This window comes from Ceratotherium simum, chromosome 26 (genome assembly GCF_057802395.1).
Source record: "Ceratotherium simum simum isolate JZ-2026a chromosome 26, ASM5780239v1, whole genome shotgun sequence".
NCBI lineage: Eukaryota > Metazoa > Chordata > Mammalia > Perissodactyla > Rhinocerotidae > Ceratotherium > Ceratotherium simum.
Window position 1 is genome coordinate 36,505,390 of NC_141925.1, and position 22,825 is coordinate 36,528,214.

The 22,825-nt window shown below is 40.3% G+C and overlaps 1 protein-coding gene across 5 annotated transcripts; it reads right to left on the reverse strand.

Annotated features, from left to right (window-relative positions):
• Nucleotides 1-979: 979 nt before the first annotated feature.
• RBAK (RB associated KRAB zinc finger) lies at nucleotides 980-22,666 on the reverse strand. 5 transcript variants are annotated; one of them, XM_087417512.1, is made up of 6 exons: nucleotides 22,353-22,666; nucleotides 21,202-21,290; nucleotides 20,994-21,052; nucleotides 11,646-11,772; nucleotides 11,283-11,378; nucleotides 980-6,766 (listed from the first exon to the last, which is right to left on the reverse strand). In XM_087417512.1, exons 2-6 carry the CDS (start codon nucleotides 21,221-21,223, stop codon nucleotides 4,857-4,859), a joined length of 2,214 nt encoding a protein of 737 aa, XP_087273638.1. In that variant the 5' UTR covers nucleotides 21,224-21,290; nucleotides 22,353-22,666; the 3' UTR covers nucleotides 980-4,856. The 5 variants fall into 5 exon arrangements, with proteins under 5 accessions (XP_087273638.1, XP_087273636.1, XP_014651107.1 ...); XM_087417510.1 differs by lacking the exon at nucleotides 21,202-21,290 and adding an exon at nucleotides 22,011-22,151; XM_014795621.2 differs by lacking the exon at nucleotides 21,202-21,290.
• Between the last annotated feature and the right edge of the window lie 159 nt (nucleotides 22,667-22,825).

The following is a 22,825-nucleotide window of genomic DNA, read 5'->3' on the forward strand; positions in this document are numbered from 1 at the left end:
TTTATTGAAAGCTAGACATTGTGAATTTCATGCTGTTAGGAGCCCACAAGTCAGCAATTCAATGGTAGTTCACCAATTAGACTGGAACTACAGGAGTTTGATTTAAGGTGAAAGGACATTTATTTTTTTGTCGTGATTACCACTGTGGCAATTGCGGGGAATTACACTTTTTTATATCTGTGTGGCCTTCACATAATTTAATTTGGGGACTGCTCTAACAGTGCTGTGCCACGGGTCATCTCCCCTCTCTCAAGAGTTCAGCTGGCTGCACAACATATCTGGGCATAATTTGGGATGGAACAAGGAACAGTGGCAGAATTTTTTGTCCTTAGGTGTAGGAGGTCTTGCATTAATGTCTTTTGACGCATTTAAGAGACTTGAGAGAAAAATCTGAAAATTTAACTGACCCCAAGTTGAGGAATAGTAAATAGGGGGATGCAGTGGGGACCTCATGATGAAAGGCGCGGGCTGCTGCAGGCTGTGGCTGGCACGGAAGAGGGAGCCCAGCCTTGCTTGACCTCCTGGTTGAGCCCAGTGGACTGGAGAACAGTTAGCCAGTGTGAGGCGTTCACACCTCCAAGTCCCACCAACTGCTTGATTACCCCTCCTTCAGCAAGCAAGGCATTGTTAATCTGTTCACACTTCACGCTTAATCTAGTATAAAAAGGTGACATAAATACACAGAGTCTGCCCCATCAAATGTCACAATTCCTCCTTGCTGTGCCCTAAACTCAGCCAGCCCTCCCCCTCCCCACACTTAGCAGTTTCTTTCACTTGTTCACATTTATGCTGTTAACCGTGTATCTTACATTTGCTGAAAGGATTACCTGAAAACTTCTTAAATATAATTTTTCATCAAATCAAACTCACCATTATATTTATTTGCCTCAAAGAAAGGTCACCCCTAAGATAGGGTAATGGTTAAGATGCATCCTGAATTCAGAAATGTGAAAAACAATTTGTCTGAGAAAATGTGAAATGTTGACACACAGTTCTTTATTGAAGAGGCAGTTCCAATCCATTTATATATGCAAAAAGGTAGGATGACAAACTACGTAATGGCCCTGTCACCTTTTCAAATATTTTACTTAAAATATACATTATATTAAGCTTTAAGGTCACAGTGTAGGAAATCTTAGTAGTTGCCATTAAAACTACTATAAAGAGTATTTCCTGCACAGAATTATGCAAAACTTACCATTTAATTCCTGTTATGCAGCATATTCATATACATCTAGAAAAATATGGCAAAAGAGTGCTGAGCAACAAAAATGGTAGACACTTTTAAAAACCTTTTTATGAGAGTATAATATACATGCAGAAAAATACACATATCTCAAGTGCACAGAGCACTCAGATATCCAGCACCCAGACGGAGAAACAGATTACCAGCACCAGATACATACCCCTCTCAGCCAAGGCTAACCTCTGTCCCAAATTCTAACTACACAGACAAGTTTTGCGTGTTCTAATACACACAGATGGAATCATACAGTACGTTTGCTTTTGTGTCTGGATTCCTTCATTCAGCATTGCTTGTGAAAGTGAACTATGTTATTGCGTGTACTTAGAGTTCGCTCATTCTCATTGCTTTACAGTATTCTCTGGTGGAAACATCCCACTAAGTTCATTCTACTGCATATATGCCTTCAGAAAGTTCTCAGTTTTTTTTTTGCAGTTTTATGCCATGAATATTCTAGCAGATGACCTTTGGTGGACATATACATGCACGGTGGACATATATGTGCATTTCTGCTAGGTTTGGGTTAAAGGGGTATACATATGTTCAGCTTTAAGTCCCAGCTTTCCAAAACTGTTTTATCAATTGGCAATACCACCAGCAGCATAGGAGAGTTCCTGTTGCTTACATCCTTGCCAACACGATGTTTTTTCAATACTTTTCATTTTAACCTTTTAGTGGGTGGGTAGTAGTACCACATGGTGCTTTAAATCTGCATTTTCCTGATTACTAATAAAATTAACATAACTTTCCATATGTTTCTTGGCATCTGGCTATCCTCTTTTGTGAAGTGGATGTCCAACTCTTTTGCCCATTTTCTATTTTTTTCTTGTTGATTTGTAAATGTTTTTTATTTTAGATCAGAGGTCAGGAACCATGGCTTGCCAGCCAAATCAACTGCCGCCAGTGTTTGTGAATAAAGTTTTACTGGGACACAGCCATGTTCATTTGTTTACATATTGTATACGGCTTTCACACTACAGTAGCAAAGTTGAGTAGTGACAGAGAACTTCTAGCTTGTACAGCCCCAAATACTATCTGGCCCCTTACCAAAACGTTTACCAACCCCTCTTTGACAGTCAAGTCTGCTCATATGTATGAATTGCAAATATCTTCTCCCCCTCTGTGGTTTGCCTATTTGTTTTAATGGTGTCTTTTTGATAAACATGCTTTTAAACTTAATATATCCAAATTAACAAGATTTATTTTATGGTTTAGTGCTTTTTGGGTCTTAAAACTTTGCTTACTTTAAGGCTACAGTCCCCAAAGCTTTCTTCTTAAAGCTTTATTATTTTACATTTCATATTTAAACCTGCAATCCATCTCAATTGATTAATTAAATTATGAAATTTAATTAACAATGCATTTATTGGAAAGAACATCCTTTCCCCCATTACACTGCATTATCACCTTATTCTGTTCCACTGATCAACTTATCTTTGTGCCAGTACCACACCATCATAATTTCTATGGCTTTATAATAGGTCTTGATATCTGGCAATAAAACTTTTTCAGCTCTATCTATTCTAGAAGAAAGCCTTGACTATTATTAGTCTTTTGAATTTTCATATGAATTTTAGAATTAGTTTAATTTTGATTAGAGAACTTGCTAGGGCTTTAAGGTTGCACTGAATATATAAACTAATTTGGGAAAAACTGACATCTTTTTGAGATTGTCCCAGAATCCATGAACAAGATATATCCCTGTGTCTTGTAACATTTTTAAATTTTTGGATACAGTTCTTGAAAATATGGTGTTAGGTACTTTTTCCCCTAGGCACTTGAGGATTTTTGATGCTATTCTAAGTGGTATTGCTTTTAAAAATTTTATTTTCTGTGTTCACTGCTGGTATATTAGAAAACAATTTTTGCATATGACCTTGAATGCAGGGACCTTGCTAAATTTACTCGTTAATTCTCTGTATATTCCTCAGAATTTTCTATGTACAAAATCATGTCATCTGCAAATAAGTTTTACGAGTTCTTTCTAATCCTTATGCTTTTTGATTCTTTTTCTTCCCTGACTTTCCTGGCTAGGCCCTTCTGTACAATACTGAATAAAATTAGTGATAGCAGATATCCTTGTCTATATTTTTGATATTGGGATAAAATTTTCAATATTTCACCATTAGGTATGCTGTTTGTTGTAGTTTAAGATACTCTTTATCCAACTAATGAAGTCCCTTTCTAGCCATAGTTTGCTAAGAACATAAATGGATGTGGACTTTACCACATGAATTTCCTGCATGCTAGATTACTTTTCTTCACAGGATGTATTAGTTTTGATTTGAGTTTTGATTATTAAAACACCGTCACATTCCTGGAGTAAGACCAATTTGATCACTGTTTTATCCTTTCTCCAGAAACCGTCCCCATTTTGGTTACCCAGGTTTGGGTCCTGTGACCACTATAAATGAGTTACTGGCAATCAGAATGGGATTATCATGATCAGTTTAGGCCTATCAGGCTGTACCCTCTGTGTCGTGTGGAGAAATGCTAGACATCCAAACTCTTCCAGGAAGGAATGAGGGGAGAAAGGACACTGAGTTAATCAACCAAAAATGTCTGCTAGAAACCTGTATTTTTTGTTCCAAAATACTTAGACTAAGGGGCAGTGCACAAAATAATACTGTATTCATATCAAAGTACAGATAAAATTTGAGTTACAGAATAGTGGCACACTGTACACTCAGACCTATGTACTATAAAACAAGAGTGGTATGAGAGCTGGGAGTATAGTACAGTTGCCCTCTTTCATTGAAACAGACTTAATTCTAAATTAGTTATGTGTAGTTTATGAAAATAGTATGTTTTAAAACCTTTTTCACTCAAATGCAGTTGAAAACCTTATAAAAATCACTGGCTCCTCTACTTATGAGGCATTCATTACAAACCCATTTGTAAATGCCTCTATAGAATAGAAAATTATGTATTTAACTATTTTGTACCTATCAAACATCTCATGAACAATATATCCCGTGTTAGTACATTTTGTCATCTTAATACTCAAATATTTAAGAATATTGCCTTTTCACAAATTACTCAAATCCAAACTTGCATAGAATTGCATAGAATTGTCAGACTGCATTTTTAAAACATGATAGAAACTGCCATATATGTATTTAATGCTACTGTACTCATTATCAACTCCTGATGATTTGAAAACTACATTTTATACAATGAAGGCTTATTCACAGCTGATAGCTTCTGACAGCTTTCCTATAAACGTGATTTTACATCAGAAATATGGCTTTTAATATAACAATTTCCAAGACAATATATTTTTCCACATTCATCACTTTGACAGATTTCGGCTTGACATGATTCCCTGATATGTAAATACAATTTGAATCCAAAATAAATATTAAATATTTATAAAGTTTCACTCCTGTAGAAATTATCTCATGTCCAATGAGTTGTAGGGTTTTACTGAAGGCTTTGCTTCTTGTTGCATTCTTAGGGATTCTGTTCTGTGAAAATTCAGGTTAAAATGACTCTAACGCCTAAACGTTCTTCCTCATTCAGAAACATGAACTTTCAAACAATGACATTTGACTGCCTATTGGATTTCCCATATTCATTATATTCAGAGGGTTTTCTAAAATAAAATCTGACTTCACAGGAGATTTTCCACATCAAGTACATTCATATTCTCTCTCCTATGAATTCTCTGATGGCTATTGAAGGCTGATCTGTGGTGGAATTTTTTCCCACACTCATTACATTCATAGGGCTTCTCTCCTGAATGAGTTCTGTAATGTACAGTGAGGTATGACTTCTGTGAAAAGACTTTTCCACATTCGTTACATTCATAGGGCTTCTCTCCTGAATGGCTTCGATAGTGTACAGTGAGGTTTGACATACGAGAGAAGACTTTTCCACATTTACTACATTCATAGGGCTTCTCTCCTGAATGAATTCGATGGTGTATAGTGAGATAAGACTTCTGAGAGAAGAACTTTCCACATTCGTAACACTCATAGGGTTTTTCTCCTGTGTGTACTCTTTGATGTCTAAAGAGGGATGAATTATGGGAGAAGGTTTTCCCACATTCGCTACATCCATAAGGTTTCTCTTCTGAATGACTTCTATAATGTATAGTGTAGTATGACAACTCTGAGAACAATTTTCCACATATGTTACATTCATAGGACTTCTCCCCTTTTGGAAGTGACTGGTGCCCATTCAAGGCTGAATTTTCAAGGAAGGTTTTCCCACATTCATTACATTCATAGGGTTTCTCTCCTAAAAGAGTTGTATGATGGTCAGTGAGATATGAGAACTGAGAGAACTTTCCACATTCACTACATTCATGGGGTTTCTCATCTGTGTGTACTTTCCGATGTCTAATGAAGGCTGAATTTAAATTGAAGGTTTTCCCACATTCATTACATTCATAGGGTTTCTCTTCTAAATGACTTCTATAATGTATAGTGAGGTATGACACTCGAGAAAAGAATTTTCCACATTCACTACATTGATAGGGCTTCTCTCCTGTGTGTGTTCTCTGATGTGTAATAAGGGTAGATTTTCGGTAGTAGGATTTCCCACATTCGTTACATTTATAAAGTTTCTCTCCCGTGTGCGTTCTCTGATGGTCACTGAGAGCTGACTTTCGGGAGAAGGATTTCCCACATTCATTACATGGATAGGGTCTCTCTCCTGAATGATTTCTCTGATGTAGGGTGAGATGTGTCTTTTGGCAGAAGGTTTTCCCACATTCATTACATTCATAGGGTTTCTCTCCTGAATGAGTTCTCAGATGCTGAGTGAGATGTAACTTCTGACAGAAGGTCTTCCCACACTCATTACATTTATAGGGCTTCTCCTCTAAGTGTGATCTCCGATGTACGGTGAGGGTTCCCTTTTGGCTGAAGGATTTCCCACATACATTACATTCATAAGGTTTCTCTCCTGTGTGAGCTCTCTGATGTATAATGAATTTTGACTTTTTACAGAAGGACTTTCCACATTCACTGCATTCAAATGGCTTCAACTCCATTTGTGATCTCTGGTATACATTAAAATTTGACATCTGGATGAAGTCTGATCCAGAATCATTCCACTCATAGGGCTTCTCCCCCATGTAAGCTCTCTTATGAGTAATGAAAACGTCTTCATTGCCTAAGGCTTCCATGCATTCATTATATTCAAAGGGTTTATCCAAAATATTAATTTTCTGAAGAATATTTTCTTCATTTTGAGAATAGCCTTCTTCATTCTGAAATTCATAGGGTTTCTCTCCATATGTTTTCCCACATTCACTACACTCATTAGGTTTCTTTCTTGCATAACTTCCATCACTAATAATTAATTCTGAAGTAGATTCTAAATTCTTTCCACATGAGACACAATTATGAGATATTATGCTTGAAGGAACACGGCTTGTTTCCATATTATAAGTTTTATCAAACGCATTCTCTCTCTCTTCAATCAGGGTTTTGCTGTCGATATAAACAGCTTGCCTTGAAGGTGCATCTTCATTTTCTTGGATTCTCTCTATCAGGTCATCAACTTTCCAAACTTCTAAAAAAGGAATAAAATTAAACAAGCCATGTGAATCTGAAGATACCAGCTATAGAATGGGAGTGGTACTCGAGTGCCCTATTGTGGGATTGACTCTGGCTTTAGGGCCAATCTCCACAAATAAAAATAATTACAAGTGTATAGTCATCTTTTCCCCTTGATTCATCATACAAGACAGATAGACAGACACACACAAGGGGGTTGGGGAGGCATGGGGAAGGGTTGAGGGTGGGAAAGAACTCAGCAATAGTGGCAAAAGGGAGAGTAAATTCACACTGAATACAAGAACCTTTGTTACTTTACAAATATGTTCAAAATTTTGGTAGAAAAGGTGAAATAAACCCAAAAGATGATGAGAAGACAAAGTCACTGAAAGAATGCAAGATCCAGGCAGAAAAGGGAGGACTCAGGGCAAATAGGGTCAGTGGGAGAACAGGAACAATTACCAGATGTATATTCAAAAGAGAGATTTATGTATGGATTACATTTAGGAGAAAAGAGATTATGATTTCTATTAAGATATAAATCGTATCTTAAGATAGTGCTTAATCGCATCTGTAGAATGTCACTTCATACCAAGATTACTATGGTAACATCCTCACCAGCCTAGATCCTTCCAAAATCTTTGCCCTTCTACTCTGCACATAAATCCAAAGAAACATTCTAAAAGCTCAAATTTCCTCACGTTTAGATATAGTCCCACAACGAGGCCTGACTCACATTCACCTGGAAGGAGAGATCCAGGCACAAGAATGTCTGAAAGAAATGTAAGATAGACTAGATGGCAAGAGATCTTTCCACTAAGATGAGCTCTCTGAGGTGTTCTAAGAGCCTTATTAACACTAACTGAACCTGTTGTTTGCACAACAAAGCATGTGGCTAAGAGCACTGGAACCCCAAGTCCAGTCCCAACTCCAACACTTTACTGGCTGGGGGATCTAGGACAAGTCACCTCATCTGAAATGTAGACAACGGTGCCTAAATAACAGGGCTAGGAAAGGACTAACAGTACATGTAAACTGCTTAGGATAGTTTGTGACACAAAATACATGCTCATTAAGTTTCACCATTAATTTTCTTTCAATTTTCTGACATAAATTTCCTAAAACCAGTCATGTTCTTGACATAATACTATAACTTAATTCTGAATACAAACAAGAGTTCCCTATTCCCAGGTTTCATCTGGTGTAAAACTTTCACTATCGGATTCCTAACGCTGGCCCTACAATGCCAACTTTTATTGACAAATTTTTGGATCCTCTGAACTACTGTCAGTTGCTCTCATCCACATTGAATGCAACCCTGACAGTTCTGTGCTCAGAAATCTACAACATCCCCGAGCCCAAATGCCCCAAATACCAACAGGAAAAAAACAGAAAAGTTATCATTCACCAATAAGATTTTTCATTACCTGGATTCAAAATATATATTCAAACTAACTGTGATACTGTGATTTATTATAAGAAATATATATTTGGTCTTCATCCCTGTTTTTGACTCACAGCTCCCAAAACCCTTGGAATTTGCTAAGTGTTGAGTGCTAAAGGTGTCTCTTGTTTATGTTAATGAAGGTGACTTTTGGACCCCACCAAAGGGTGGGAACTGGTTGCCAGGAGAACCAGATCAGAGGACTGGAACTTTCAGTTCCACCCCCTGATTTCCAGGGAGGGGGACTTGAAGTTGAATCAATTGCCAATGGCCAATGACTTAATCATGACTACTAATGAAGCTCCATAAAAACCCAAAAGGACAGCTCATCAGCCCATTTTTTCAGAGAACTCCACGTTGGGGAACCAGAACGCTTCCACGTGCCACGGCGCTGGGCCCCAAGCTCCACGAGGACCTTTGTTCAGGATCTTGCCCTACATGTCTCTGGATCTGTTGATTCATATCATTTAATATCCTTTGTAATACATCGGTAATCTAGTGAGTAAGTAAGTTTTCTTGAGTTCTGTGAGCAATTCTAACAAATTAATCAAATCTGAGGAGGCAGTCATGGGAACCTCTGATTTACAGCCAGTGGGTCAGAAGTGCAGGTCACAACCTGGACTTGCAATTGGCAGCCTGAATTGGAGGAGGTCTTTGGAACCTCCAGTTTGTAGTAGTCAGTCAGAAGCACAGGAAAGAAACTGTGCAGGTTGGTAGTGTCAGAATTGAGTTGAAATCTCGAATACTCTGCTGTCATTGGTGGTGTGGGGAAGAGGAAGACGAAGACACACACACACACACACATGATGGAACTGGGTCCAGGACCCTTTGTACAAGCATTGCACTAATTTTCCAGAGACTTTCTGCTCCAGGAAGCCTCGCTGTGCCCTGCTTATTCTCAACCAGTCTGTGCGCATGTTCTTTTTCACTCGATCTGACTTTCAGTGTTGGCTATACTCAAAACCTATCTATATTTTGGGGGCAGCTTTAAAATACTTACCAAATCTCTTCCCAGCTTTTTGAATTTCTCCTTCCCTTAAAATTTAAAACAGCTTTAACACAAAGTTGTATAACATGTATCTGAATATAAATATTCCAGGTGAAAGCTGAACTTTAAACTAGTTCATGCAGCTCTGTTCTCCCTTCCTAATTAAAACCTGCACTTGTGGAAAGTATGAGTTTCTTATTTTCTTTGAATCTGTCCAAATAGGAATTAAAGTGGTAGCTCCTAATCTGAATCAAATGAGGTGCTTTCAGGTTCCACTCTTAACCCCTATATATTTTATCAGAACCTGTAGTTCAGAATAAATTCTCTCTCAACGAATAAATAGAGGTCTTTCATTTACCTTCAGTTAGTCAATGAAAAATCTACAGAGTGCCTAATGTTACATATCAAACGGGTAAAAAGAGTCTTCCTCTTTGGAGGATTATAATTCAGATAGAGAAAGAAGCTCCAGCAACAAAAATATGCCATTACATATCAGAGCATACAATCATCTCTAACTCTTGTGGTAATGATCACTAAGTGGAAGAGATATTAAGATGGGTGTGGTGAATGAGTAAGGAAGGAAACTTCAAGGAGGAGCTGAAGTGTTAAGCTCCAATTTAAAGGATAAAGTTTTAGAGATTCTGTTTCACAACAATGTGAACATAGTTAACACCACTGAACTGTTCGCTTAAAAATGGCTAAAATGTTAAACTTTATTTTTTTTTACTACAATTAAGGAAGGCAGGAAGGTGTATGATCTGGGAAACTAAAGTGTACAAAAAAGACAATGACAGTTTGAATGGAAGACATTTAGAAATCTAGACCAAATGGCATTTAACAAGAGTTTGGGAAAACAGAGGACATTAATTCTGATAAGCAATATTGCATCATATTGTGTGGGACTTCAGGAGAGGAGAATTTAAATTCCATTTAACAAGAAACAGAATATTTAAAGGCTTATCTTGTCAGTCTAGTGATGAGATCAATTGGACGTCTCTGACAGATTCTGCCATTTCCAAATAGGATTCACTGTAATCCAGTATGAGAAAATATTGTTTATACCAATGTCAGAAATAACTGAGAATATGCAGAAAAATTTTAAGGCATTTCACAAAAGACAAAAAAACAGTAACCTGGGAGAGAAGACTAGTACAATGTAAGAAATACAGGGAGGTGGGGAAAACACACAAAGTTCGCGATTTAGAAAGTTCATGGTTTATCATCAGACATTCTGAGAAAGGAAGTGGACTGTCACTGGCACTGTCGTCTGTCAGGTAAAGAGTCAAGTAGAATACAAGTTAAAGGCATCACATAACCACTTCGGATGAGCAGTATAAACACAAATAAAAAAGTCTTAAAAGTTGAGACTAGATGAATGCTTTTAAGGGATACAAAGAAAACTACACAAGTGGAAAATAGGCCCTAGGAGGCACTCCTAATGAAGACAGGAGAAGGAACAGAAATTCACTTATGAAGTAAACACTTCCTGAACATCTACTGTGGACACCGGACAGAGAGGCAGACAAGACACGAATGAGCAGTGGAGGAAAAGACTCGTGTCGTTTCACCACATCCACCGAGGGCGGACCTCAGGACAGTGACAGGCACTGCTGAACAATCACAGTGCCCACCAGGCACGGCAGTGACTGACCTTGCCAGCTGAGGGCGAGGGCGAGGGCGAGGTTTGGTATCTGAGTGCCAGACGGGGAAGCGAAACTGGGGGCAGAAAACCAGCCTTAGGCATTTTACAGCAAGGAGCGAAAGAAAACGGAGGAAAAGAAGAATGAACATGAAAGTGTCGAGTTAATTTTTCTGTCAGATTTTGAATGCCTGAAAACAAAAGAATTCTGTGATGATCGTGAGTAAGTTACGGAGAATGCACAACGAGGAAGGGAAGGCTCCTTGGTACTGGAAAGCACAGAAAACCCATCCAATGTAAATCAAATGTAAAATCAAAAAAGAAGCCTGAATGTCTGTGCTGGAGGGAAGGCTACCGGGCACTGGGAGGTACGAGTTAGGGTATCTGAGGCATACATGTACCAGTCACTCGCAAGGGTCCAGAGGGACCATCTGTACAAATGTAACAGTCTACTAACTTACCTGGATGACCTTGACAGGGAAATTCACCTTCTGCTACCCACGGCTCTTCTCCTTGCTCCAACTTGACGATCACTTTTGGTTTGGTGCTGTCGTACCCTGGGAATGAGAAATGGAGTGCATTGGACCATCTGCTTGGCGTCCAGATCTCTGAGTAGAAGGTGCTGCCTCAGAGGGTGCATGACAAAGTGCCATGCTTTTCACCTTATCAAAATTAGAACCTTCTGTTGGAGAAACAAAGATACACTACTCAGTGCCCAAAAGGAATTAAATGGTCTTTTTACCTAGTTTCTTCAAACTCAAGGATAAAATCATTACACTGAAAGCCCTCATATAGCAGCAACTCAAAAAGCAAGCTGTCCTCACCCAGCGAGACGAAATGGCTATAGTTCTCCAGCATCACATCCCTGTAGGTTGTCTTCTCATCAGGGTCCAGCTGCTGCCACTCCTCCTGGGTGAAGTCTACAGCCACATCCTTGAATGACACTGGCCCCTGTAATGGCACCGTGATCAGAAATGGGTGACATGGGGAAAGCACATGGGGACAAGAATGTATCAAGTTCATTGGTAAAGTTAACCATGAACACTGAAAACTGATTTTATGTTACAAATCACAGAAGGGAAACAACCACATTGGAAACACAACTGCCTTTGGGTTCTTTAACGTGTCCCAAAAAACGCCCCCAAAAACAAAAACCCTCAAACCAAAAAAACATGAGTTCCGATTTTACAACTGAACTATCTTGAGTTTTGGGGGACAAAGATGAGTAAAACACCATTCCTGTTCTTAAAAAGCTTTTGTCCGGATAAGGAGATACCATGAAAATAAACGCATGCATTTTACTCCGTCACTTTCTTCAGTCGCCTTTGCTGGTTGGTCCTCCTCTTCCCAGAACTCTTCGTGCTGGCACCCCCCAGGACTCAGTCCCTGGTCTCTCCCTTCCCATGCTCTGCTCAGGTGCCCTTGTCCTCTTTCAGCTCTTTGATCTTTTGACTTTTTATTCTCACAGCCCGCTATCTCTAGAGATCTGCAAGACTAAACTTTCTACTTCCTTCAAGTTTTATTTCCATGACTAAGTTTTCTACTTCCTTCCAGTTTTTTTATCTCAAATATCTTATCTCAAACATGTCATTCTGGCAACAATAAATATTTGTTGCTTGACCGAATGCCCGAGGTGTTAGAGTGATGTACACCAGGTGGAGTGGGATAACAAAACGGAAGCAAATTATTTTAATTTTACGTTGCCAGATGAGGCTTCACAGGTTCAGTCGTGTATTCTGCAAGATTAAGGGGGAAAGAAGATGATGCGGTGTCAAAAGTGCGAATGGCAAAGACTGAAGCAGCATTAATATCTAAGAAGGGTGCAGAGGAGAACAGGGCAGAGACCAAGAAGGGACTTTCTTAAGGACAGGTTTTTGACAGTAAGAGTTGGTTCTACTTCAAGAGAGCAACTAAACATACACAGTTACTTTCCCGCCTGAAAAACAAAATAAAAACCCAAAAAGTCCAATTCAAAGAAATACAAAATACAGCACTAGAACACAGAGGTTACCAACAGCAGAAATTTCTTTGAGGAAATTATCGAGATATGGAGTAGAGTAGAAGATGAGAAATCAGAGCTGCAGGACACACAGCTTTACGCAGGGCAGATATCGGGCCACAGCAAAAGTGAAGCCCAGACTCTCCAGCAGAGCCCTGGAAAATCTCCAGGACTGTCAAGAGGGCCTCGGGTTCCGGTGGGCAGTAGAGTGACTGATTGACAGAGAAACTAACCACGTGACTACCTGAGCAGCTTGAGTCGTTCCCTGTTTCCAGTACACAGAGCAGCCAGGGGAAGGCTGAATCTGATAAGAACTCTCTGGCTATGGGCACTGTGGCCACACACATAGCAGAGTACAACACACTCCAGACGTCCACAGTTAGGGTGGCCACACATTCACTGTCCAACCAGAAAACTTCTGACTGGGACACATGTTAAACTAGATGGGGCACCAGGAAATTAGGAGTAATCCAAGACGGTCTCAGGCAAACCAGGACATACATTCAGGTCTATCCATGTTGGGTGTGGATGTTTTTCCTAAAGACAACTCTTAGAAAACCACTCTCAATATAAAGCAACTTGAGCGACTTAACCTTGTCTGACAGCTCACCATCGGTTCAAAATGGAGAAGTGCTTACAAATTCTGTGCATCAGAAAACTCTATCAACAGAGGAAAAAGGCAGCCCACAGAATGGGAAAATACATGGCTACTACCAAAAAACAGGAAATAACAAGTGTTGGAGATATTAGAACCCTTGTGCACTGTTGCTGGGAATGTAAAATAGTATAGCCACCGTGGAAAATAGTATGGTGGCTCTTCAAAAATTAAAAATAGAACTACCATATGATCCAGCAATTCCACTTCTGGGCATATACTCAAAACAATGAAAGCAGGGTCTCAAAGAGATACTTACATACGTATGTTTATAGAAGCATTATTCACAACATCTAAAACGCAGAAGTAACCCAAGTGTCCATTGACTGATGAATGATAAGCAAAATGTGGTATATACATACAATAGAATATTATTTAGCCTTAAAAAAGGAGATTCTGCCACTGGCCCGGTGGCATAAGCGGTTAAGTGTGCGCGCTCCGCTGCGGTGGCCCGGGGTTTGCCAGTTCGGATCCCAGGCGCACACCGACGCACCACCTGTCAAGCCATGCTGTGGCGGCGTCCCATATAAAGTAGAGGAAGATGGCATGGATGTTAGCTCAGGGCTGGTCTTCCTCAGCAAAAAAAAGAGGAGGATTGGCAGATGTTAGCACAGGGCTGATCTCCTCACAAAAAAAAATAAAAAAAAAGGAGATTCTGACATGTGCTACAACATTGATATACCTTAAGGACATTATGCTAAGTGCAATGAGCCAAACACAAAAAGACAAATACTGTATGATTCCACTTAGATGAAGTACTTAGAGCAATGAAAATCACAGAGACAGAAAGTAGAATGGTGGATGCCAGGTGCTGAGGAAGCAGAAAATGGGGACTTACTGTTTAACAGGGACAGAGTTTCAGTTTTGAAAGATGAGAAGTGTTCTGGAGATGGATGGTGGTGATGGTTACACAGCAATATGAATGTACTTGATAACACTGAACTGTACACTTAAAAAATGGTTAAGATAGTAAATTTCATGTTATGTGTATTTTACCACAATAAAAAAAAATTGGAAAAATTGAAGTGGTGTCTTTCTAAATACGTATCCCTGCCCACTCACTTCTAGAGCTCTGCAACCATCCCCTCCATGAAGGAAGGGGGAGTGAAACAGGGTCAGTAGTGTATATTCACATTATCTATCAGTAATCATTCTCTCAAAAATCGAAATGAAAAAATCAAGAATCGCCAGGTAATTGAGGAAAACAGTGTAAATGAAAGATAAGCATCAAGATGTATCACTCAACAATGATACCACCAAATTCATAAAGGAAAGAACTTACATTTTCTTCTATTGATTTATATTTTTTAGTAAATCAGGCAGGATATTGCTTCCTTAAAATGAGAACATTCTGCTAAGAAACAGCCATCAAAGAATACTCAGAAATTAAAGGCTGGATTATTGAATTTTAAGAAAATCCTCAAGTAAGAAGCTTGAATAACAAATGGGGCATAGAATATCTAATTTAGAAAATCTCTCAGACTATGAGAAATCAAACTGATTAGACAAAATTTGAGATGTGAGACCAGATCCAAGAAATCCAATATCTTCAGAAAGAGAGAATGAGGAGGATGAAGAAAAAGATCATCAAAAGCAGAACCGAAAGTTATGCCTGTGCTGAGAATCGTGAGGAGCCGTCTAACGTCAACAAGAATACTGGGGAAAATACAGAGACCCAGAGATTTCTTGATAAAATAGCCAAAATTGAAAAATTGAGAAAAAATCCTAAACTTACAGAGAAAAAAATATGTACTAGTTACCCTGGTAACTGACATTCCACTTCTCAGCTGAGAGAAAACAATGGAGAACTGCCCACAACTTTTGAAAGAAAAAGGATTTTGGACCTGGAGCTGTATACCAAGCCAAACCATCATCGAAACCTAAAGACACTGCAAAGGTATTTTCAGAAAAGCAAGAGAATTTATTACCGAGGAAAACAGTTTCCTTAAAGCCTTCAAAGATGTACTCCAGTGAAACCCAGGAAATCCAACAAAGAAGAACGTGGGGATAGGGAAACCTCACTGAAAGACCAGCCACAAGGGGTTTCAGTGCTGTTGTGAGGAGCGGTTCTAGGGATTGCAAATCTTTAACTCATATTTCAGAAGGGAAATGCTCAGCAAACATGTCCCTTACCCTGCTGTTTATAAAGGATACATCAACAGAGAGTTTCCATGCACTGATACAGCCACAGCTGGGTAGATCCCACGGCTGAGATTCCCTAGATCGAGAAGCGGAGCTGCTCCACTGACCGGTGAGAACCCAAAGCAGGACACCCAGGACTATCCAAAGGGCAGCCAAGTGAGCTTTAAAGACCACTGCAGGGAGTAATACCCTCCGGGTCCACTTAGTCCAGGAGCCAAGGAGTGGAAGGGGTTAGCAGACTGGTCAATCCAATAAATAAGTTACATACCAGTATCACTTATATCAACACACATATCCAAATAAAATATTAGCAAACAGAATCCAATACCAGATTGAGAAGATAATATGTAATAGCTAAGTAGGACTTACTTCAAGACTACAGACTGGTTTAATATTTGGAAATCCATTAGTATGATATGCTGTTATAATACAGCTAAGAAGAAAAATCTTATATCCCAAACACACCGAGGAGGCCTCTGACAATATTCAAAATGCATACCTGATTAAAAAAAAAACCCATGAAAATAGGAATTGGTGGATACTTCACTAACATGAATATAGGTGTATACACACACACACACCATAATATGTATAGTACATGTGATATATATATATACACACACACACATATCTCAATCACATACAAGCATATATGTAGGGTTACATTTATCCACACATACCCACACACACATTTATGTTTCAGTCCTCTTCAGTTCTCAAGTCAGGATTTTACTTAATAGAGGAACACTAGACACATTCCCACTAAGATCAGGAACAAGGCAAAATGCTCATTATCTCCAATTAGAGAAAAAAACTAGAAACATAATCATCGATAAGAAAAAGTAGAAAACATTTCTATTCGTAGATGATGTACTATACCTAGAAAACTCAGAGAGTCACTGATGACACCAACTCAATAAAAGAACTCTGTTAGGTAACAGGGTATATAATTAACACACACAAAGCAACAGCCGTCATTACACAAAAGAGTAAGAAGATATAATTCAACTGTACACACAGTTTATAGTAGCAACAGAAAAGATGACACTCTTAACAAGAATTGTACAAAATCTATACTAGGAAAATTTTAAAACACTCCTGAAAGACATGGCAGTAGACTTGAACAAATGGAATAATATCCTTTGTTCTCGGATAGGTCAACTTAATAATACAAAGATGCCAGTTACCCTAAATTACTTTAAAAACATATGATTCCAATAAAAATACCAAAAAGCTCTTTCCTGGAACTAGACAAGCTGACACCAAAGTTCATATGAGGGGGAAAAAAATCAGGAACAACTAGTAAAATCTCCAAAAAAAAACTGTGAAGGGGGTCTAAACATCACCAGATTTAAAACATAGCTTCTGTGATTAAAACAGTTTTGTACTGGCACATGAATTGAGATAGATGAGTGGAATAGAGCACAAAGTCTAGAACTAGACTTTCATGATTATATGATATATTATGTCGATATATGATTACATTATGATTATTAAAACATAATACAATAATCGGTAGAACTGACTTTTAATAAATGGTGTTACAGTAATTGATAATCATTTGGACGTGGATAAAACTGTATCCAAATCTTATACCATAAAAGAATAAACTCCAACTAGATCAATGACCTAAATGTAAAAAATTAAACCATGCAGAAGAAAACATGGGTGAATTTCTCCATAACCTTGATGTGGGGAAAGGCTTTCCAACTGTGACTCAAAATACAGACATTAAGACCTCTCCTTTCAGAAAAGATGAACAAGGATTGGATTTACCCTTGCACCTGAAACAACACCAAAACAACCAGACAAAATATATAAAGCCATGGTTTTCAAGACACTGATGATCAGACAACGAAGGGGAGTAATCCCTGACAGCTGGGAAATAAACAAGGTGAGCCCTACAGCTACCGCCTTGAGACATTCCAGCCATGGAGCAGCGAGAGAGAACTGACACAGAGGTGAGGAGAAAGAGTTGGGAAATTGGGGGAAGTTGGTAGGAAAGTACAAGCCATAAAAAAATAATCAGTCAATTGATATGGGCCTGGAACTGACAAAGATGCTACAATTAGTAGAGAACATTAAAATAGTTTATAACTGTATTCCATATGTTCAAAAAAATTGAGTAGAGAAGGGAAAGATATAAAAAAAGACTCAAATTGAATTTCTACAGATAAAAACTACAACATCTGAAATGAAAATTATACTGGACCAGATTAACAGTGCTATGGGATATTCCTTGAAGATAAACTAGGATAAATTATAAAGTTGCGTACAGTAGCCCTAAAGCACCCACTAAAATACCAACAGTGTTGTAGCTCACAGCCCATCAAAGGATGTGAAATGGAGTCTAAAAAATACTCAATTGAAAGGAAGGAAAACAAAGAAGGAAAAGGGATCAAGGAAGATGGGATAAATAGAAAACAAAGACAACAGACTATAAGCTCTCAGTTATGTCAGTAGTCACATTACATGTAAGTGGTCTGCACACCCCAATTAATAGGCAGAAATTGTCAGGTAGGAGAAAAAAGGAAGATCAAACCATATGCTGTCTATAGAAATGCACTTTAAATGTAAAGATGCAAATAGGTGAAAAGTAAAAGGATGGAATAAGACACAACATGCCCACACTACTCAAAAGAAAGCTGGTATCGCTGTATAAACATCAGAGAAAGTCCATGTCACAGCACAGAATGTGACCAGGAGTAAAGAAGGCCATTTCACAATGACAAAGCAGTTAATCAATCAATAGAACACGACAACCTTTAATGTTCACATACCTAATAAAATACATAAAGGAAAAACTACAGAATTGCAAGAAGTAGGTAAACCACAATTGCAGGAGATTTCAGTTCCCCACTCTGACGACTGAGGGGACATGTAGGCAGAAGATCATCAAGGATGCAGTGCCCTGAACAACACTACCACCTTGATCTGACATTCACAGAACACGCCAGCCTCCGAGACAGAACAGGCATCTTCTCCAGCGCACTGGGAACTCTTCCAGGAGATGCTCTATTCTGGGCCATATGTTTAACAGGAGTCCTTAATCCTGTAGCAGTCCTGCCGAAAATTCACACTCTAAAGCAAGTCATGAAGAAGCAACAGGGAAACCTAAATTCAAAGAATTCTATAAAATAAGTGGCCTGTATTCTTCAAACGTTATAATGGCACTGAGAAACTATTCCATATTAAACTGACCTAAAAAGCATGACAGCTGAATGCAGTTTATAATCCTGGACTGCTTCCTCGATCAGAACTCACAAATTGCTATAAAGGAAATTACTAGGAAAATGGGAAAAACTGGAAGATGAATTATAGATGAGATAAAAGTATTACATCAATGTTAAATTTCCTGAATTTAAAGACTGTGCCAGGATATGTAAGAGAATATTCTCGATCGTAGGAGGTACAATCTGAAACGCGACAGGGTGAAGGGGCATGACATACGACATCCACTCTCAGTTCAGGAAAAGTGTGTATCTACACAGAGAGAGATGAGCTGATAAAGCAAACGTGGGAAAATGTCAGAAACTGGAGAATCAGGGCAAAAGGAACATGGGAGTTCTTTGTGCCATCCTTGCAACTGGTCTGTAAATTTGAAGTTTTTTCCAAATAAAATGTGGAATAAAAAAGAATGCTGTCAAATATATGGGGGATGTTTCAAAAGAACTCAGAAACCGACTGGAAGGGATTCCCCCGGTCAAAGATGGACCCCCTCCAACATCAGAAAGAGTAACAACGTCAGTGTACTGAAACACTTAAAATACCTTTAAGCCTAGAAGCTCATGAAGACAAAATGCAACAAACAAAAATCCTGTTGCTCACGAGCCTACTGAATATTCTGAAAATTTTCTTTCCTGTACGAACCATAGAACCAGATAGATGTTTTTCTTTAGAAAAATATTCTAGATAGTAAATGAGAAGAAGTGGTAAGCAGCAGGTGACCTTTGCGTCTCCCCTAATGAATTAGTGGATCTCAGCCATAAACATGGTCAGTAGATGCTGACGTCACAAAAACAAAGATGGGAGGGTGACGTGGGCCTCCAGGAGAAAGTACACAAATGTCACAGACAAGAGGGTCTTGCCAGAAGCACTGAACATAAATCTGAGTGAACATCCAGATCTAACTACGGATTTTACAAGGCGAACGGGGACTAGAAAGATGTGCTCAAGTTAAAACGATGGTAATGCAATCAACAATCCAGACTGTGGGAAACTGAGGATAAACAGCCCAATTTCTTCAAATAATAAATTCCAAAGAAATAATCCAAAAGACATACAGGGGGAGCTACTATTAAAGATTTAAAAGACTTAGAACCAATTGCAACATATGGACTCTATTTGCATCCTGATGGAAAAGATCAAACCAAAAAACATTTAGAAAACTGTGAAACTTTCAACACCGGATATTAAATGATAAGAAAGAATGGTATAGTGGGTTATCCCCACCATGTAAAACACTCCCTATCATTTAAAGATACACACAGAAATATTTACAGATAAGTTGTTTTAAAATCCAAGAGAAGCGAGACTCTATGAAGAAAATATCAGTTTGGAAGTAACAGATGTCAAAGGCAGATGAAGGGTGACCGTAAGGTAGGACTGGAAAATGTCCCCTCGTTTTGACTAAAATCAGGTCACTGCTCATCTTTACCAAGAGATTCAGGAAAGTGGTAAGGACCAAACCAAGACACTGAGAATTGAACTGGGATGGGAAGTAAGCACATCTTTACTAGAGAATACCTTTTTGTACTGTTCACTGTGCAACCCAAATAAACAGACTAACAAAATATCTGAAGGATGAGCAGGCCATTCCTCCGTGACTTAGGTTTTATCTTTAGATTACACACTAAAAATGGGAATAGGTCTACCTGGGTCCCAGTATTTTGGTGCCTGGAAAAATCCCATGCACCAAGTTCTCCCTGGGCAGCAAGCCCCCTGCTTAGGTAAGCAACAAGGAGAAGCCATACATTGCATGATGTAATGGTTTTATTAGGAAAGCTATTCAGTTTATCAACTTTGTGAAAGATTTCCCAAATCCTAGGAAATCTTTACACCCCACAAGTAACAACAATGGTATCTTCTTACAGTGAATACAAACCACATAATGGATGGTATTTTCTTTTTCTGTGACTGTCAAGAACATCAGTCCTGTTTTCAGCTCAACTTCAGCACCCTAAAGTATCACAGTGCCTACACACAGGAACTTTATGAAGATTCTTGGTGCCAATCACACTCTCAGAACTGTACCTGACATGATTGTGTCTTTTATCTAACTCTACGTTCCCATTTTAAAGTATGGATCCTTCTAAACCTACTAAAATGCATTACAAAACAAGGTGGGGGAACATATACACAGACAGGAAAACTCACCTGGGATTCACTCATTTTCCGCTGTTCTTGGAAAAGTGTAGAGACTGTTAACAGTGGACCTAGGAGAGGAGAAGCAAGTAATTGAAGCCCTGGGTGACCTGGCCCGAGAGACAGGAACCTCCTGCATAACCAGCACCAAGGAGAGCTCAAAGAAAAGACACCCTGTGAACAGTCAGAGGGGCTGAAAGTGTGATAGCAGAACACACACCTGAAGCGTGTAACTCCAACATGATCAGGAGGTTACTGGACAAGTTACTGTGGTTGGTGAACACACTGACTCCTTTTTCATATAGTTTGCTACCATTAAACAACAGGTGGAAAAAAACAATCTGGGCTGGCCCACTGCTGCAGTGGTTGAGCTCCCGTGCCCCACTTCAGCAGCCTGCATTTCGCGGGTTAGGATCCCGGGTGCAGGCCTACACACCGCTCATCAAGCCATGCTGTGCCAGGTGTCCCACATACAAAGTGGAGAAAGATGGGCTAAGCAAAAAGAGGAGCATAGGCAACAGATGTTGGCTCAGGGCTAATCTTCCTCAGCCCCCCTCCAAAAAAAATTCCCATGTTACTGCTTACAAATTTTCTTACTGTCTCTCTAAATTTCTTAAAATCAAAGAATCCACAGGAACAGAGAATAGGAGCTCTCAAAAAATGAGAGAAATGTGTATGAAGGCACGACTTTGTTTCTACATTGTCTCACTAAACATGGTTACCGCTGCATTAAGAAAATTGCAATACAGAAATCAGAACATCTGGCTCGGGAGTTGAAACTTGTTAGCAATCCCACCCACGGAGTTACCCTGCATTGCACGGTGTGATTTCACAAGGGCAGAACTGAGAGGGAATCAGTGCACGCGGAGATCAGAGAACAAAGGTGCTGGTAGACCTTTAGAGACACATTTGGAATCGGGAGAGGACAGGGGGAACAAGAAGGGGTGTTGGGGTGTGGAGGGAGGAGTGGACACCGCACGTCCACAGGGCAACCTGTGGCCCTACAACCCCAGAAAACCTTGAACTCACGAGTCCCAGTGCAGCGCCCACCCGACAGCAGAGCACCCCTGCCCTCCAGCACAGCCGCGCGCATCTCCGGGAGCGCTCGACCCTCCCTGTCGCACACTCTCGCTTCCTCGGCCAGGAGACAGTTCCCTGCAGCTCTGCTCACTGCGGGCGGGAAGATCGAGAACCGCCTCGAGGCCCGCACGCCCACCACCTATCCAGCGGGGACTCGCTCCTCCGCCCCAGGCTCCCGAGGCCCGGGCCGGGGACTGCTCCACCAGCGTGTTTCTACCGGGGTCCCCTCCTCTCCCCCTACCAGGCCCCAGTTCCCGAGGAGCCGGCTCCCGGCCTACGGGACACACTCACTTCAGGCGACCGTCCCTCCCGGGGCCCAACTCGGCCTCCCGGGGCCGCACGGTCCGAGTCTCCGCCGAGCCGCCGCGGGTGCAGACGGACCGGGCCCGGGCCCCGCCGACCCCGCGCCCTCCGTCCGGCCCCACGGCCCAGCCCGCGGGCTCCGGGGTCGCGCTCGAGCCCCCGCCCGACCAACGCGAACCGTTGCGCGCACAGCCCACGCCCGCTGGGTGCCAACCCGGCCGGACGGCGTCCAACCCTACAGGTCCCGGGATGTTCGCCCGCCAGAGGCCAAAGCCTGCGGAGACGGCGAGCGGTGACCTGGGCACGCACAGGAAGCCGGACCAGTGCGCGTGCGCGAACACGCACACAGGAAGAAGTGCACATGCGCAGGAGGATGCCGGAAGTCCGCCTGCCCGGGCCCACCCGAGGGAGCCGGACAAATACCAGGACTCTATTTCCCGCGAGTCTACGCGCTGTCAAGT